This window comes from Melitaea cinxia, chromosome 9, assembly GCF_905220565.1.
Source record: "Melitaea cinxia chromosome 9, ilMelCinx1.1, whole genome shotgun sequence".
Classification (NCBI taxonomy): Eukaryota; Metazoa; Arthropoda; class Insecta; order Lepidoptera; family Nymphalidae; genus Melitaea; species Melitaea cinxia.
This window is the reverse complement of record NC_059402.1, coordinates 9,965,202-9,984,936: the sequence shown is the minus strand read 5'-3', so window position 1 is coordinate 9,984,936 and position 19,735 is coordinate 9,965,202. Positions and strand designations below refer to the sequence as shown.

Genomic DNA, 19,735 nt, shown 5'->3' with positions numbered 1-19,735 from the left:
TGCATCAATACATAAAAATAAGTAAAACACTTTACACTACGCCTAAATAATGTTTGGTTTTCACAATCCAGATAAGATGAATTCACGTAACGTAACATTCGACGTGTCAGCGGAGAGCTGGCAAGTGGACGAGGTGGTCTCCAGCATTTTCCACACGGTGTTATTCCTCCGGTCAACTGGGAAATTCATCTTCAAGAGTGAGGAGGATTATTTCATCAAGACAGTCGACTACGCAGAAGTCGAGTGTGATTTCTTGGATTTTGCTTATGTGCGTTGCCAATCGGAGGCGCTGAACCACGCTGTAAATGGGCAAATCTCGGCATTTTCGCGACTTTTGCGCAGTGTGGAAGCTTCGCCTCCTTGTGGAGTGATAACTCTGGAATTCTACCACAAGGAGCGTGCGACGTGGCCATTTCAGCCCAAATGCGTAGCCTGGGAGACTTGGACCGTGCGCTGCGAAGTCGCTGAATCACGGAATGAGCGGGATAATACGCATTTAAAGCGTCAAAGCGTTGAAGAGATGTTACAGGAGAAAGTAGAGTACGTGACAGACATAGTCAACCGTCACGAGTACGTCCCCAAGATGCCAAGGCGCTCCGACCTTGACCTGGTTTTTGACACGTCATATGCTGATATTCAGCCGTACTTGTTTGAAATCAGGCACAATGTGTCGGGCGCCCCGCTCACTCCTGCCGGCAATGCACTGACAAAGATGTTCTGGGGATTGTTTTAGTGATGTACGTATGACTCTTTTGGCCTTCCAAAATTATATTTTATATTCGTTAGTCTATACGAGGTCTGTATGAAGGAGGAGAGTTTGTGTCTAATTAGTCATATCACTCCACTGCGGATGGCAAATATATATGAAGTTAAATTACTTCTGAAATATATAACAAACAATATGTTTATAAAAAGTGATGTACATGAATTCGTATATCATCAGTACATTGCATTTAAAATAGTTGACTTAGGTGTGTAAACTTGTATAACGAACATTATACATTTAGCATTTTCGCAAACCACGTAATAGACTAGCTGTTACCATCAAAGATTCATATTTGGTGTTTTTTAATGGATATTTTAGTAATGCCGCAAGGGGCGCTTTGAGCTCCTCTTCAATTTAGTCTATTTATTAATATTTTTACGTAAGCTTTCCGTTTAATAAGCATTGTTTTTGTTTACAATATATTTCAAATAATATTCCAGATTAGAACGAGCGGCTGTTGTAAAGTGTGGTGTTATTGCCCACGGGTTATACAAGTTGGGGCGGCGGCCATTAACTGTTATAAAGAGCTGAGATTCTCAGTCCTAACGTCGTTACTGATGATAGAGTGGTAGCCAGGATGAAAGTTGGCAGTTTTGTTTTTAGTGACAAGGTAATGTATTGAAATACTTAATTAAAATACTGACATTTATTGTCTTGACGTTAATAATTAAAATACTGACATTTCATCACATTAATAGATAATCAATTGTAAACTAATTACTTCCTTATCATAAATTCAATAAAATGTCTTGAGAAATTTTAATTATATTCACATTTTATGCTTACTAATAATTAATTACTTATAATTAATACTTAGAATAAATTAGTTTAATATTTTGTAATTGTTTATCAGAATGACTTGATGAACATTTCTATTAAGTCAATAGATGGTAAATTATAGTCTACTTTTCAAATCAAAGACGTATAATAATAGAAAAACCTTTTAATTTCACGTAATTTATTTTATATGGTTATAATAATGTTATTGCTTGTTTAAAAAAATCAATAAATTTTAGCATAAAGGACTTTCTGGGCAAGCTTGTTTAACAAACCTAATAGAATATAATATAGTGATGGAAACGCTAGAAATTATGTATCACAATTATTGGATCACTTAAAAGAATACAGGTTTAAAACACATCCCACTTCACTTACCATCGAGTTCGAAAGAAAAATAATAAAGTAAAAAGTAATTTGAATTGGATATTTTTACAAAATTAAATGAGATATATTTCTCATTTACAACAACGTAAAAGAATTTGTAATGCAGATAGCCGACATGTACCTACTTACTTAAATATTTTGGTTGAGGCAGTTAAAGAAACTCAAAATATTTGTATAGATGTCCTTGAAGACACGCTCTGCCATCTAGTTATAAGCTGTAAATGTACAACCGAGTAAGGTGTTACTTCTTAGATTTTATTTTATCATATTATTCAGTCATATAAAGTTGTTAGAAATTATTATTAAAAATTGTGTTTTAAAATGTATTAAACTACGAGAGAACATCATAATGTTTTGTTCGGCCAGGCCATCAAAAGCTTACAAGAATGAAATACTGGGACGAAATATATCAGCGGCATGAACGTATACCCGTCTAACACAGAGTTAGTTGATGTAGTCAATCTTGTATTTATTTCGTGTTCAAGCTACGATCGTGACATATATAAAATGTCAAGTTTGAACCAAAAATTATTAAAATTTAATTCAGTGTACATCAATAGTTAACATAACGTAATATTTATAATAAATAAGTTAACGATTTTTTTAAATCTTTATTATTTATGGAGGGTTTCGTCAGTCTGACGGTGCCACCCTCATTGGTCTTACAAAAATATTTAATACTATCTACGCTTAAGAGCTACTTTCACAATTTTATACAGCATTCTGGCTTCCTCAGATAGCGGGTAAGCCAGAATAAGTTAACGATGTATGGCAGATGCATCTATACTTGAAAATAAGTAAAATACTACACTAGGTACTCCTTATTAATATTTGGCTTTCACAATGCAGATAAGATGAATTCACGCAACGTGAACTTCGACGTATCATTGGAGAGCTGTCAAGTGGATGAGATGGTCGCCAGCAGCCTCCACACGGTACTATTTTTGCGATCGACTTGTAAATTCATCTTCGAGAGTGAGGGTTATTCTATCAAGACGGTCAACTACGCAAAAGTCGAGTGCTATTTTTTTAATTTTGCCTCCTCGTGGAACGATAATTCTGGATTTATACCACAAGAAACGACGAGATATGGCCATTCTAACCTGATTGCGTGGCCTGGAAGACTTGGTCCGTGCTCTTCGAAGTCGCTGCATCACAGACTGAGCAGGATATTATGTGTTAAAAGCGCTGTGGAAATGTTACAGGAGAAAGTATAGAGATAATAATAATATTCTATTCTATAAACTTCATTAAAAAATTAAGCTATCTTGGTAGTTTTTTTCTGTGCCAACTCTGTGTTTAGCCCGTTTTGAAGCTATAATTAACATAAAAATGAAAAATTTTGTGACTCAAACTACTTATAAAATATCAATTAAGATTAAAAACTTACATTAAGCAAAGATTTGATAAAAATTAGGAGACTACAAATTCAAGCAAATGTGGTAGAAGCGTTTTTCGATCAATGCAAGCGTAATGAGTATCTATGTGCAAGAAGCGGGTAGGTACTGAATTCCATGAGGTCAATATACGCTCATGTCAAGTCTTAAACTTGTAGATACCCTCACTTCTGTATTATTTATTTATTTACACTATTGTACACCACAACTACATTTTAAATAATAAACACATTAAAAAAACATTTACAGACTGTGAAGTACAATGGGCGGACTTATGGCTATTTAACCATTTCTTCGAGACAACCCAAACAACTTCTGTATATTATTTTAAAATATATTGACAAAAAAAATTAAATTTTATATGTATACTAACACTATTAAAAAATAGGGGTTGTTGGTAGAAGGGTGAAAATTTAGGGTTGTATGTATTTTTCAATGCAAAATCATAATAAAATAAAACTATAAACTTTTGTCAAAAATATAAAAAATACAAAAATATATAGGGTCACCCTTATCATTTAGAGGTATAAAAAATAGATTTTAGCCGAATCTCACACCTACCCAATATGCACACAAAATTTCATAAAAATCGGTCCAGCTGTTTCGGAGGAGTTTGGCAACAAACACGGCCACACTAGAATTTTATATACATACTAGCTAACTCGGCAAACGCTGTCTTGCCGCTAAACGCTATTTAAAAATAGGGGTTGGTGATAGAAGGGTGAAAATTTAAGGTTGTATGTATTTTTCAACGCCAAATCATAATAAAATAAAAAATAAATAATTTATCTAAAAATTAAAAAAACAATTTAGTAGTGGACTACCCTTAGCATTTAGGTGGATGAAAAATAGATGTTGTTCGATTCTCAGACCTACCCGATATGCACACAAAATTTCATGAGAATCGGTCAAGCCGTTTCGGAGGAGTATAACTACAAAACCGCGACACGAGAATTTTATATAATACTCATTATAAGTATATAAATATTATAATAGTCCGAAAAAAAAAAATTAGATATTACTTACATAATACATAACATATACAATATTATATATCTAACATATATTTTTATGCAAGTTATTCTACTACGTAAAATTCAATCATCACTACAGAGTATAAAACAAAGTTGCTTCCCGCTGTCTGTATGCTTAGATCTTTAAAACTACGCAACGCATTTTGATGCAATTTTCTTTAGTAAATAGAGTGATTCTAGAAGAAGTTTTTAGGTATAATACATGCATAATATAATAGAGGAACACTAATAGTTTTAGAATTTCGTAATGTGATGTCGTAAATAAACACATTTTTTTTGCATTGCAAATATTTATTATATTTTATTTTTATATTTTATATTTAGTATCAGCATTGCACCCGTGCGAAGTCGGGGGGGATCGCTATCGAATTTTTATTTTTAAATAAATTATTATTATTAGTATTAATATTAAAGACTATTAATTTTCAATCAACTTATACATTCATTTAACACCAGTTATCGCAATTATATATTATTATACTTATATATTTTTATGGATACTTTTATCATAATGACCTCCAGTTTGTTCCATACACTAATTAGTGAAGTTGTAACTAATTAGTATAAGTACCTATTAACGATTTTACTAAAACTAAAAGTCGGAAAAAATTAAGCGATTTAAATAACTTATAACTATTTCAAATTATTGTGTAAGTAATCTATACTCTATACACATAAATAAAGTTGGAGTGTCTGTTTGTAATATTAAATTAACCGCTTTTTACTAAATTCATATGTAATATACACGGTACTTAAGCTTAAAATATCTGTAATAATTTTAATGAATCCAATGCTTGTTCAAAAGCAAAACTGACAGCGAATGATCTCTTCACGACTCACAGGTACATACATACATACCTATATACATAATTTACGCTATCCGTCGTAGTTTCGATTGTCGAACATAAGACATTTTTGTATAAGTCGTACAGATGTTAATTATCCTAGTCTAGACGTTTGTGATTGTTTTGCATGTTTCCTGACCCCTGAAACAAGATTAGGTCAAATTTGTTTGAAGCTTTTATTGATTTATATTAAAGGATAAAGAAAAGAAGGAGCAAATTAATATTTGTTTTTCTAGTTACGAGACGTAAGAAAATAATAGTTGCGCTATCTTTTAATTTGACTTGATGTTGTTTAGTAAAATTTTCGTAGACATAGTTCCCTTTACTCATAATAGATGGCGCTGATTTCTAAATGTTTTTATTCAAATAGTGCCATCTATGGATTATACTCAAAATCATAATGAATCTTTATACTTTCCTTTGAGATTGTACTAAAAACATATAGATAGCAGACTATTACTTAAAACTAAGTGATAGATATATATGTTTATATATAAAAATGTTGTGTCACGATGTAATATGGGCTAATCTCTGAAATTACGGGACCGATTTTAATGAAATTTTGCATAGATATGTAACTTTGTCCAACTTAAAATATGGCTATATTCTATTGCGATTAATGACCATGATATTTTCATTGTCAAATAAAAAAAATAAGGTTGTACGAAGTTTGTCAGGTCAGCTGATTTAAATATATATTGCTGAACATCTTAAGCGTTATTGCCAAATAAAAAGAACACCAGTGTACTTAGACCACGCGACTGAAGTAAAACTTACGAAACGTAACTCTCTCTTTCTATCTTCACTAATTTATATCTCCCTCTCAGTTGCTTTTCGCCTCACCCAATCACACATTTCGTAACGCTCTCGTTACACATTTACCAGCTTACTTTCAAAGTCAGGCGTGTATAAAGAAGTTTTACTTACAAAAAGCGTGCGAAAATAAGCCTAACTAAGACTAAGATGGGCACTAGCTGGATGTGATTACCTTCCGAAGCCTTAGTTTAGAAGTTCACATTTTTCCGTAGTTTGTCCTTACGTCCGTAGGTAGCTACAATGAGCTAGAAATGCCTGGAATGTATTCAGCTTAACAGTAATTTTTTAAAATATCTACGTTTTTTGGTTAAGTATGTATAATAGTAGAGCTTAAGCAATTTATTTCAAAACTAGCTTCGCCAGCGGCTTCGTCCGCGTTGAATTAAAAAAAATATTGTTCAACTCGCAGCGTTACAAAATAAAAATATTTCTACAACTAAAGTAGCCTAAGGAACTCCTTATTACATCAGCTATCTGCTAGTGAAAGTCCTGTCAAAATCAGTCCAGCCGTTTCAGAGATTAGCCGGAACAAACCGACAGACAGACAGACAGACAAAGTTGTAAAAAATGTCATTTTGGTATGTACCGTATATACATCCATTTGCATTGAGTACAAATAACAAACAGACACTCTAGTTTTATTTATTTGCATTTTGCATAGATGAACATTAAGAATTACATTCAACATGTCTAACAACGGCTTAGTTATAAAAGTATTACGCTATAACTAGTTCAGATAAAACAACGTATACACACGAAAAGAAAAAAAAAAACCAAATAAAGTTAAAGAAAGTATATTTATCTATATTTTCTCTCTCACAATAAAATAATGAGACAACGTAAAACTAAAGCATGTATATGTATACTAAAACATAATGGTTTTAAATATTAAAATATTTGCACACGCTCATATATGTAAAAATATATAGTTATACCTACGTTTATTTTACTGTTTATTCTCAGGAGCCTGATGTGGTGGATTAAGCTTCAAACTTTCTTGTTTTTAGGAAAACAGACTTTTACAAACAGTGGAATATTAACAATACTGCGAAGCACTTTATTATTATAAAGTTTATATATTTAATAAAGAAAGAAAATGTCGATATAACTTTTAAACTTAGTTATATCTTAGTGAAATAATGTACAGAATAATAAAACTCGAGCGAGAACTTTGGTCCTACGATGCAGTGAATTCGTGAGGGATATAACTAAACAATCACTAAGAACGAAAATTGAAGTTATGCGAGCTGAATACGAAAGAGCCAACGATAAGGGAAATTTTAAATTTTCTCGTCTCCTGAAGGTTGGGGCGGAAGCTAATGCGGAAGAAAATCGTGCCACAGAAAATTCTTAGACAATGTAGAATCAATAATGAGATGTTTTAACAATGAACTGGATTTTATAGAACGAAAGAAGTTATTAAAAATAATACAAGTCATAAAAAATAATGAGAATAACAAAAATAATTGTTTTCCTACATTAAAATGGAAGCTAGCAAAACGAAATCATGTTCATGCCAATGAAATTGTTTCACTGGTTTTTGTAGTGTATGAAAAAATAAGTATTTTTTAGAAATTAATTGTATGAAAGGATTGTCATATATCATAGCAATACGGAATTCCTTTCCGTATTTTGTGGAGGTATGGAATTTTTTCCTTCTCGGAATTCAGTCTGGGAGTGGAAGTGGGAGACTTAGTTAGTCTTTAAACGTTATTTCGGGTTGTTATGGGGTACTAAAATAATGTTGTGTAATAGTCCTTACAACATGTGTTGCTGACATATATATACCTACAATATACGTAATACCAGCGTTATTGTCATGTACCTAATAAAAATATTAATATGATGAATATAATTATGTCTGCGCGAAACACTCCGTCTCACTTCGTTATCAAAAACCGGTTTCGACGAATTGTTTTTAATTCATAATTGTACTGGGGCAACATTACATTCTTGTCTAAACAGTTGATATCGGTTTGATTATTACGTTAGCGCAAGATCATATTTTTATGGTTCGAAAACGCTTAAGAGGTGTAATATGAGACGATATTTCCATTTATTGTTCGTTACAGTGAACTACAGCACAAGACGATACGTCTTGTATATGTGGTTAGGTGTGGTTAGGTAAAAGGCTTTAATTATAGTGCGACAATCGCGCTGGCGCCTGGCATTATTCTTATTCGAGTCGTCGGATTGTTAACATTACTATATTGTTCTATTAGCATACGAGATTGTCTTTATTTCACTATTGTTATCAAGTGTAGTGAAAATTAAAGTTATTGCTTTGTATTGGAAATAGTTTTATTACCTACGAAACGAATTATCACGACATACAACATGGACATGATCATATATAAGATAGACACGTCGTATTGCTGTTACTTTATTACGAAACCTATATACTCTAAAGAATTTTCTTCGTTATAATTATATAATAAGAAAAATTATATAGTGCAATGCGTTCTCAATTCTTATCCTGGTAGTAAAAAGGCGTTGTTACGAAATTTCTAGTATAGCAACGGAAATCTCTAAGAGTGTATCCGGGATGAGTACAAATAAGCTGAACTTGTTTCCGTCATTTGGGTCGAGTCATTTCCTATTTCCGAACATTCTATTCTTGTTCGAAATTTATTGTCTTGCGATTTTTTTCTGATCAAAATTCGAATGTATTATTTTCGGTTAAAATATATCAATTTATCTTAATCTAAATCGGCAATAAGTTGGAATATATTATCCGATATATGTCAATTAAGTGAATGCTCCATCGAAGCTAATAAATCTCGCACAATGATATAAATCGTAGCAAATGGCAGGCACTTTGATCTCTGTCGACGAGTGCTGACTCGGCGATTAGTTGGGAAACGTCAGCTTGATAACTATGGACGCGGTAGGTGTGTTATGTTAATATTTAGCGGTTTATCTATATACAATGTGTTATGAATTTATAATACGATTTATGCCGTCGTGATAGTATTTTCTTTCATATTCCATGTGTTCACAATTAAAAGGCACAGTATAACGTACCTTAATATAAATTTTTTAACACACCTAAGAATCCTGTGTTTTAAGTAACGGTCAACAAATCTACATATTTTCGTAATAAGATATACTTATACAATAATTTAAGAATATAAATAAAACTATGACTATAAACGATGTCACAGCTCTTAAGTAAAAAGCAGGACTGCGCTAACAGGCAAATCAAATAATTTTGATTTTAAAATATAATCTTAAACAAAACTATTCCACTGTTGCTGACGCTAACAATAGTTATATCTAACAGTATTGGAACATCTATTAAATTCAGCTTTGTAATTGAATCTGTTCCTCTGCCAATAAATTGTTCTATAAGTGATTTATCTTGCAGTCTGACAGGCACTTCGCTGCGTATTCGAAACGCCCACGGCTAGACATGGTAAAAGTAGTAAAGCTTATTAAACAAACTTGATTAAATTGAATAACTTTGAAACATCATTTGTAAATTAAGTTAACAAACGTTGTATTCAAAAATCACTTAGATATTTACATAATATTTTTATTTTCTAAAGTCGTGTAAATTATATATCATCATTTTTTGCTTTATACCATGTCTTGTATTTTAATTGCTATTTTATTAATAGCTGGTTACTACTTACTGATTATTATCTACTATTTTATAGATAGTTGATATTTCGACTCTGTAGATTTTTTTAAGTCATAAGCTTTTTTTGCTTAAGTAGTTAATTAGTTACTCCCTAACCCATTACCTCTGTTTGTGTTGTTTTATAAATAAGCTGATGAAATAACAGATTGACAGACGAAGATATATAACATTTTAAAAACAAGTTTTTTTGTATGGGTACTTTTCAATTTATTTTTTTTCGTTTGGACATAAGAAATATTATACACTTAAATTTTTTTGTACGTAAATTTACATAAGAAATTGTCAGATATAATTATAATTGTAGTCAAGATAACTTGTAAATCTGGCAATCTATAATTATAATTTTTGCATCGGTGGTCTACTTTAACTGAGGTAGGGCACAGCAGGAAATTTTCTGCTCGAAATATGGATCAGCCCGACTGGGGTAGTACTCGACCTTAAAGAAGATCACAGCTAAATTATATTATATTTTCAAGCAGTGTTGTCTTCCTGTTGGTGACTAAGGAGACCCCAGAGCTCCTGGGAGGAATTGGGGATGGGGTCGACAACGCACTTGCGATGCTTTTGGTTTTGCAGATGTCTATAAGCTTAAGCTGCGGTAATCGCTTACCGTCAGGTGAGCCGTGAGCTTGTTTGCCGATCTAGTTATTTATTTGAAAAAATAAAATAAAAAAAATAGTAGGAAATATATAAATAGAAGGCAAAGCGATATTTTATATTCTTGTTACATTAAAAACGACGTTTAAAATAATGATTTCAAAATTAAAAAGCAAAAAATTACTTAATAAAGCTTTAATTTAAAACATTTTTTATGCAAACCTCTCTAAATTATTTTTAATAAAATACTATTGTTTACTTATGCTACCTACCGGTAGGTTTCAAGCCGGTGCCAGGCCCTAAACAAAATAATACGTAATATTATAAACAGCTTCAATTAATACTAGCAAACTGCTGTAATTAAATTCCTACTACGCTTGGGTTGTTTTGATCTAGACGAAGTCACGGTGAGTGACTACATTTGGCTTGAAGTCGATTATTTCAAGCGTAGTATTTTTGTTTTTTACTTTTTAGTGTCTATAATGGGTTGTTTTGTAAACCACTGAGGACTTTACTACATTAGATCAGGTAGATTTCGTTGTTTTCTCCTAAAAAAAGCCGTACATAAAGTATCATAAAAATTACATCCTTCATGTGAAAAAAAATGCTCATAAAATGAAAAGTAGTGGATCAAAGTAAATCACATTTTATAGAACCAAATGGCAACTATTTTGTAACGAATAAAAAATTAAAAAGAATTACGCAGATCGTAACTGAAATTTGTAAGTAATCGGTATACATATAAACAAAATATCGTGAAAATGACATCGTCAAAGTTAACAAAAATAATCATAACTTAAAAAAAAAAACTACTGACCCAAACTGAATGAATTCCTATGAGACTAAATGGCAACTATACCGCATCGAACAAAAATAGAAATACGTAAATTGGATCAGAAATCTCGGCGTAATCGGTGTACATATATTCATTTAAAGTTTGTTTGAGTTCAATTCGTTTGAGTGCGTCTTAGTTGTCTTCAAGTATAAGTACCTCGTTCTCTAGGTAAAAAAAAACGATTTTTTTTTTTTTGTAAAACTTTTATGGCAAAAATATTATGAAGCTCGCCTTACGTGACTCTCTCATTACTTTTTGAAGTTTTCGTTTGTATTACAACATTTGTGACTGACAAAAATCAAGCTGCCAAAGAACCTTGCATTAGGGTGTTGAGTCGTCAAACAAGTACAAACAATCCTCTTTTATTTTATTTCGTATTTAATATAAATAACAACATTCACAAAATTGAATTATAATTTTCTAGCAGTTTTTCGGTTTAATTTTTGGCAAATTCGTTAAAGTGAGGTTTAATTGCGGCCGTGCTAACGAAGTACTATACTTCAGTGGCAAAATGCCAATAAATCATGGTTTAGTAATAACGTATTATATCAGCGGGCTAAAGCTGAGAGTTGCACATAATGACGTCATTCGCCGACGGGCTCACAATGCCTTCATTATACCCTCAGCGTGCTTAGCATTGTGTGACGTCTGCTAGCAACTTCAAATAGAATGCTGAAGTTTCCAAAACGCTTATTTAGTTGGAATTGTTTATTTTTAGTAATTGATGTTTGTTTAAGTTGTTTCATGTTTATTAATGTTAGTAAATTTCTTAGCAATGTGGCTTGAAGAAAATATAAATAATTCATGTATATTTATTCGTGTATTGACTTAATAACATACTTTTAAAAATAATTCATAAAATTACGTAACTGTTGTAACATTATGTCCGCATGGAAATGTCGCTTATTTTTATATTAATTGGTGTAACCACGTTGATTATGCAGTTAAGTAACACAATGATCATTCATAAAAAGACGACTCAAAGTAATCGTATCTTTAGATCTGTGTCCATATTCTTTAAAAGCGGAAGAGTTTGATGGATCGTTCTACGGGGTCTGTATGAAACGTTATTTTTGTGTTAGGATTTTACCTATTACACTTCAGAGAGCACTCTGGTATGGACTATTAAAGAATATTATCTAATAACTCAGTGATGGATTAAATAAAGTCTGAGTTTTCTCTTGTAGAAGAATTCAGCTTTTTTCCAGTAGTGGAATAAATGTGGGCAGGTTAAGTAATCATGAAGAGATACATAAATATTTTAATTGGAATAATTAGTCAATAAAATTAAACTCAGATGTTTACGGTGTTTATTTAAACGGGCTAGTATTTATTATTTTATAAATGATTTTTGCGTCAGAAAACCTGTGTGGATGTACTTGAAATAAACCAACAACTCAACGGCGGGCGTAGGCTGTTTTTTTTAATTATATAGCAAGGTCGGCCAACAACGGTGGTGCAACGGTGACAGCACTGATTTGTTGCTTTTGCACTGGCGGTTGAAGTTCGATCCCCGCACATGACAAACATTTGTATTGGCCATGATATGTGATGCAGATGTGTGCACAGATGTATGCCGTGTTCTGGGTGTTTGTGCAATCCTTGTGGGTCTCCCCACCTTGCCTTGGTGAGCATGTTAAGCCTCCCGTCTGGGTTGCTATCTTGTACACCTGATAGCGATTGTTACTCATAAGGGAATATATCCGCCAACCCGAATTGGAGCAGCGTGGTGTATTAAGCTCTGATTTTTCCCCTACATGGGGAAAGAGGCATATGCCCAGCAGCGGGATATTACAGGCTGAAGCGTATTGCAAGCCCGTTGCTGGCTCTATTTTCGATTCCCTCCAGGAGCTCTGGTCACCTTAATCACCAGCAGGAAGACAACACTGCTTGAAAAGTGTTATTTAGCTGTGATATTCTATGAGGTCGAGACCCCGGTCGGACTGCTCCATAATTTGGGCAGGAAATTTCCTTCTGTGCCAGTCGTAGTAGTAGCTGACACGTCGATAACGACTATAACTATAATTCTATATATCATAATAAAAGCTTCGCCCTAAGGAAACAGCAAAGTACGCCGTCAATTCGTCTAACATAGTAAAACATTTTTCATAAATTACAATATCCTAAGACCAAAACTGACAGTATTAAAATTCTCACTTAAGTTTCCAGGTGGAAGTTATAATGCACTTTCAGTTAACTTCGAAGATAGTTCAAAGAGTGTTCATGAGTTTAACGTCAAAGGTTTAAATATTATGATATCGGTTCCGGGTTAGCAACATTTTAATTATATTATAGAAAATTGGTTGTATTTTTATATAGAAATTGATAAAAAGAGATATGAGATGTAGTGTTTTAGGTAATCAATAAATTTAATATTAAATACAAACTTAAAACCTACTATTTAAATTAATTATTCCTATTAGGTACATTTTTAGAAACCGGAAAATGAAAAAAATAAATAAATAAAAAATAAAAAGCCACCAACATAATTATTTTTACAATTTTGTACATATATATTCATCCGATACGGGTGAGGGCAATTAGTTTGCTTCGATGCAGAGGCGGGCGTCTCACCTATTTATTACACGAGTAATCATAATTGCAAACTTAGACACACGGGACTCGTGCCGATCACTGTCTTCAGTTACGTATGTTATTTAGATGTAGTTTTGTATGTTATTTGGATGTAGTTTTAGATTTTTAACAAATGTCGGGGATAAATAGTACACGTTAAAGTTTTACTATAAACCTTTGTTGTACCTTAAAATGATAATTATGTACCAACATTGTAATTATTCAATAATACAAAAAAATATATAACATTATCAAGCGGTAAGTACATAATATAATAATAATATAGAATTATTACAAAAATCTTTATGTACATATGTAGTTTAGCTTCTTTTTGACAATGAGGTTGCTCTGAGGAAAAAAACATTTATTTAAAAGGATAAGTAGGATGATAATTACATACTATGCGTTGACGATGCGTTGATGCAGCGGTTACAGCACCACTTCCGATTTCCGTGTTTGACAAATATTTGTGTAGGCCATATATATGTCTGGCTTGTCGGAGCGTTCATCTTTGTAGTCTCATTGTGTGTGTTTAGATCCCTGACATAGATGTAAATCTGTATATACTTTACGCGGCTTGCCTAAATATTACAGTGAAATATATATTATGCTCAAATAAGATATACCTAAATTATATCTAGAATTCATGTTATGACCAGTAACCTTACTATATTTATAGCTCACCTTGGACAAAGAGTAAATAAATGGTCACTATATTCTACGTGCTTAAACCCAAGTGAAACGGGTCGACGAATTTTGAAAACCCCGTTTCGTATAAAGTGCATACAAAAGATCGTATATTTCGGTTGTACAGATGTGTTGGGGTGAGAGATATAGCACTAACAGGTTGACTGCAAAAAATATCCGTCAGTGCATGCATATTCATAGTCGCCTCAAAAACAGTGACGAAATAGTGTCAATAGCACGCTACTTTCACGTTTCTTCCAAGCCCATAACACTTTTACGCTTTTGTAATAATGTTCACATATATATTTAGTAACACGTATACCAAATTAAATCTAAGATTTTCATCTACATAAATCAAATAATATTAGGTTTAACTGTTTTTTTAGGCGTGGAAACAATTGCAAGTTTCCTTAGGAGCATACCCATACTTTTTACTACTCTCCATATAGCGCTGAATAATAAACATCAACAAGAAAACTAATCAAACTAAACGAATTAGAATTTTCGCTGTGCTTATAAGCAATATTGGAAACGTGTGAGTCGCGTAGTTTCGGAACATTAATTAAAGGAAGCTGTCAGCGCAAGAAGGCGCGACTAGATCACTACATAGCCAAAATAAAATGGTCCCGCTCTCGTAGAACGAATGTTATCTATTTAGTATGCTTCATCACAAGATGTTAACTATCTGCAGGCCAACTTACAGTGGATATTCTAGCACACACGTGCCTGATACGTTACTTTCATTATAATATTATGCTCTTTATAAAAGCAGACTAAGTAATTTTTCAAATATAACGCTTATATTTAATTAATTATACGCTCAAACGAATTTGTTATATATAGCATATATTAATCTGTACAAATAAATAAAATTGGAGTGTCTGTTTGTAATTTTAAAATAACCGCTTTTTACTAAATACATTTTACTGGATGTATACTCCGTAGATATACCAATATAGCATTTTTTACAATTTTTGTCTGTCTGTTCTGGCTAATCTTTGAAACTTTTTCTAATATAATTATGTAACTAAAGTATGGTTAATACATTGCATTGAAAATTTGATAAATTTGATAATTGACATTGAAAATTATAATAAAATCTAAAAAATAAAATTCATAATTTTTTTTTTTTATTTTATAATTTTTCAAAATTTATTAATTTTTAAAGATTTATTGTAAAAATTAAATTCAAAACTTCAAAAAAAACCAAATTCAAAATTTCTAAATTATATCTACTTATTTAGTTAATGCATTCATGCAAGAACCCCTCTTAATCGAGGGTGAAGGCCTCCCCCAGACTTAATAGTTGTCATATTAATGGATTGATGTGCCTACACGTCGGACCGCCGATGCGAAATGCCGATTATGTCATATTCTGTATTTTCCAAAAAGTTCATTCTATCAGACGGCTTGATAAACTCACGTTATATGTTGCTATGTGTAATAGATAATTTTTAGAATGTCTGTTACTGGTAAGTTTTTCTGGGGGGTTATGGTCGGACTCTCCCGCGGTGACCAACCGTAATGGGAGACGTGGAGTTGGAGGGGAAACGGCCTGACCGATTTTCACGGGACTTTCACAGGTAGATAGCTGATGTAATAATGAGTAACTTAGGCTACTATTATTTTAGAAATTTATTTATTTTATAACACTGTAAACTGAACAATAACTTTTTGACAAAATCCACGCAGACAAAGTCGCGGGCACAGCTAGTTTTTAATAAACTTTAATGAATTAGTTTTATTTCATGTTAGTTTATATTTTCATTGAAATATATAATTTTTAATAGATTTTGGTCAATATAGAACGGGATACGTAAATAAAAATAAATGAGACACCCTTCGATAGTGACGTCAACCGGTATTTCGCTGTAACATAGTGTTTCATAAACGTATTTTGGGTTACCAAAATGTACATATCAGTCGATAGTAATCGATCAATTCCCATTAAGTACTAACTTGACAGATATGGATGAATTCATGAAATATTTTATCTGAGTTGATGTATTTTCTATTATGTTGAAATAGTAACAGTAAAATACAAAGGAAATAATTGAATAAGGAAAACTACTGCGACGAAACAATTGTTCATTTACAAATAAAAATAATAACTATTATCTTTAGCATACACACATGGTCGTTCGTTTTTAAAGTAAGCTACTTAAAGCTTGTGTTATAGATACCACCGACTAATACAGCTACATATTTTTTAAAGAATATAAATAAATAAAAATGAATGTTGCTAAGCGCATAACACGAGAATGACTATACCGATTCGGCAAATTATTTTTTTGTATATTCTTTAAGGCTTACGGAAGGTTTTAATACTAAAAAAAATAAAAAAAACTATTTTTTTACTATTAACTTTTGACACAACGAAGTCTGTCTGGGCAGCTAGTATATTTACAAATAAGTATTATATTACACCCAGAATAAGAGGTGGTAATCGAACCTACAAGTATTATGGAGCTCGATTATGAATTTTACATAAATTAAATTAAGAATTCTGTTGATACGAATTGAAACCTTGTCAACATCACATCTATGTTATGTTATTAAATACCAAAAGAACCATTTCAAGAGTTTTTACTGAATAATTGTTCATAAACAATATTAAGAATTCAATGTTATAATTAGGTACGGTATATGTTACTATTTTTATTAAGTGTAAAATAATGCATGCAACTGTACAGGGTACAAGTAATACCTATTAAATTAAACCTCGTAGACTACACATTAATTCTATGCTATACAGAGGAAAATTAGTTAAATAGAAGCCATTGTTTAGGTGTAACGTGTTTTAACAACTAAAATTAAAAACATAACCCTTAAAGTCATTAGATTTAATTTATTACATTACACTACAAGAGTTAATTTTATTGTAGTTTATACTTTAATAAAACCTACATTCATAACCTTTTGCTAATAAAATATGAAATAGCGTTATAATAATATCTTCTAATTCAATAAACTTTAGCTAAAAGTTCGTTTACACTCTGGACCTTTCAAAATATTTTAAATAAAAATAAAATAAAAAGAAATAGTTGTATAGAAGCACTGCGCATAGATATAGCGACCTATTGAAAGGAAAGCTCTGGCCAAAGCTAGTAGCATATAAATAGAGATTTTATTCATACTTTAAAAACGTCGTTTCTCCAAAGTGCCTATACATTTAACACGTAAGGCGTGGCCAGTATGCAAGCGACAAGCGATAAAAGTAAAACTTGGAAAATTACATTATTGCATGTCTCGAGGAAGCCTCCTCGAGTGCTTTACTCGCACAAGACTGTGCTGTGCTTTACTCTTAAACCTCCTTACATACATATAACCTTACTCCAAACTACATATATTTTTATTATAATACAATATATAGATATGCTATAAATACACTATTATACAGAATGCTATAAATTGAATATATATATATATATATATATATATATATATATATATATATATATATATATATATATATATATATATATATTTGTGAATACTAAAAATAAGTGCTGTTTGGCTACGGCACTAAAGAATTTAGCCACCCCCTCTCTTCCCGTGGGTGTCGTAAGAGGCGACTAAGGGATAACAAGGTTCCACAACCACCTTGGAACTTAAGAAGCCGACCGATGGCGGGATAACCATCCAACTGCTGGCTTTGAAATACACAGGCCAAAGACGCAGCAGCGTCTTCGGTGCGACAAAGCCAGTACTGCGGTCACCAACCCGCTTGCCTAGCGTGGTGACTATGGGCAAAACACATGAGTTCACGTTATTTTTGGCGTAAACTTGTGGAGGCCTATGTCCAGCAGTGGACTGTATAGGCTGTAATGATTGATGATGATGAAAAATAATCGATTTAATAAATATGATATTGGACGTCAAAATTTTGGATGTACGGATGATAGAAAAATAACACAAGAACTACTTGACGAAATAAACTGTTTTTTTATGATGTCAGGAAACTATTAACTAAGAATACTATTAAATTTGAAGGCTAAAATTCTTAAATTTTTTTGCAATAAATATTTTTAGTTTCTACCATAATAATATAATGAATTAGAGCTATCTGTGATTATCTACAAAAACCAAATCAACTAATCGAACTCATAATCTTTGTACAGTCGATCGTTATTTTCTAAACAAGCTACTGGAGGATGTGCACTTTTGAGTTTTCCAAATATACATTTATAATTTTACACAATGAAACCAACTTTTATATAATATATTTATTGAAGGATGAAAGACTGAGACTGAAAAAATGTAGATTCCTATTTTTATGTGTTTTAAAATTGTACGTCATTGTATTTTAAAATTATTTTTGTAAATGCAAAATTCTTTCTGTAACATTGAACCTACAAATATTAAATTTAATGTCTAAGACTTTCAGTAGGCTTAAATATTTAGTATAGGTTATGTCTACATATATATAATAAGTATATTCAAGTAGTTCGAAAAAAAGGTTTTTTTTTTAAATTTTGTTTCTACAAAAAAATTAGGTCTTATTTTTATTAGGTCGTTATTAGTGAGGACCTAGGTTTATCGTCAGTGAGCCCAGTTCACCTCAAGCCGGCGGTCCATAACGGATGCATTACCAGTTTGCTTCGGCTTACACAAATGCGGTCGGTGTTATAGTGGCACTTGAGTTTAATATGAGATTAAAGCCCTACTATACAATACACAGTGAAGCTAATTTAATTTCAAAGGCTATACTATCCTGAAATTTCAAGATATTATCTATTTATGTATTAATAAATTTATATACCTTTTAGCTGACCAAGCATCCCCCCCCCCCCTGTAACTTAGGGGTATGAAAAATAGCCGGCCGATTCCCAGACCTACCAGATATGCACACAAAATTTCATAAAAATCGGTCCAGCTGTTGCGGAGGAGTATGGTAACTAACATTGTGACAAGAGAATTTTTTTATATATAAGATTATATCCTATTTGTACATTTTAAAATATTTTACTACATATTTTTTACTCCATGTCCTTGGCTCTTAGCAACAATAACTACATTGCTTTTTGTACATTCGTATTTGTATTTTCTTATTTTTATTATTATTTTTGGGGTTCAATAAAGAATATTCATATTTGTATTTATCCTAATTATTTAAAATATGTAATAAATCGTGATAGCTATGAATCATAAAGTACAACAATACAATACAAAATAGACTAGCGTTTATTTATAATTATAGAATCATGAACTGTTGTGGTACGTAAGTGATCTAGACTAAAATACTATTCTCTCAAAAGTCGTTCATAAGGTAAAACATTTACTACTTCTATACGTATCACATACTCAAAGTAGGAATATAGATGTCTAAAATATAGATGACAGCGCCACGGTCGCTTAGATCGAATATAAAAAAATC

At 31.8% G+C, this 19,735-nt stretch overlaps 1 protein-coding gene and 1 long non-coding RNA gene across 2 annotated transcripts; one reads left to right on the top strand and one right to left on the bottom strand.

The window, feature by feature from the left end:
- The first annotated feature begins 76 nt into the window (after positions 1 to 76).
- On the top strand, positions 77 to 733 carry LOC123656646 (autophagy-related protein 101-like). The gene has a single exon (XM_045592312.1). It carries the CDS (start codon positions 77 to 79, stop codon positions 731 to 733), a length of 657 nt encoding a protein of 218 aa, XP_045448268.1.
- A 3,357-nt stretch (positions 734 to 4,090) lies between these two features.
- Positions 4,091 to 19,263, bottom strand: LOC123656651. The gene is made up of 2 exons (XR_006743569.1): positions 19,194 to 19,263; positions 4,091 to 4,199 (listed from the first exon to the last, which is right to left on the bottom strand). It is a non-coding gene; the product is annotated as an uncharacterized LOC123656651 (long non-coding RNA).
- Between the last annotated feature and the right edge of the window lie 472 nt (positions 19,264 to 19,735).

What these genes read in the sequence shown, in the direction of transcription:
- LOC123656646 (XM_045592312.1), top strand. Translation starts at nt 77, where the DNA reads ATGAATTCACGTAACGTAACATTCGACGTGTCAGCGGAGAGCTGGCAA.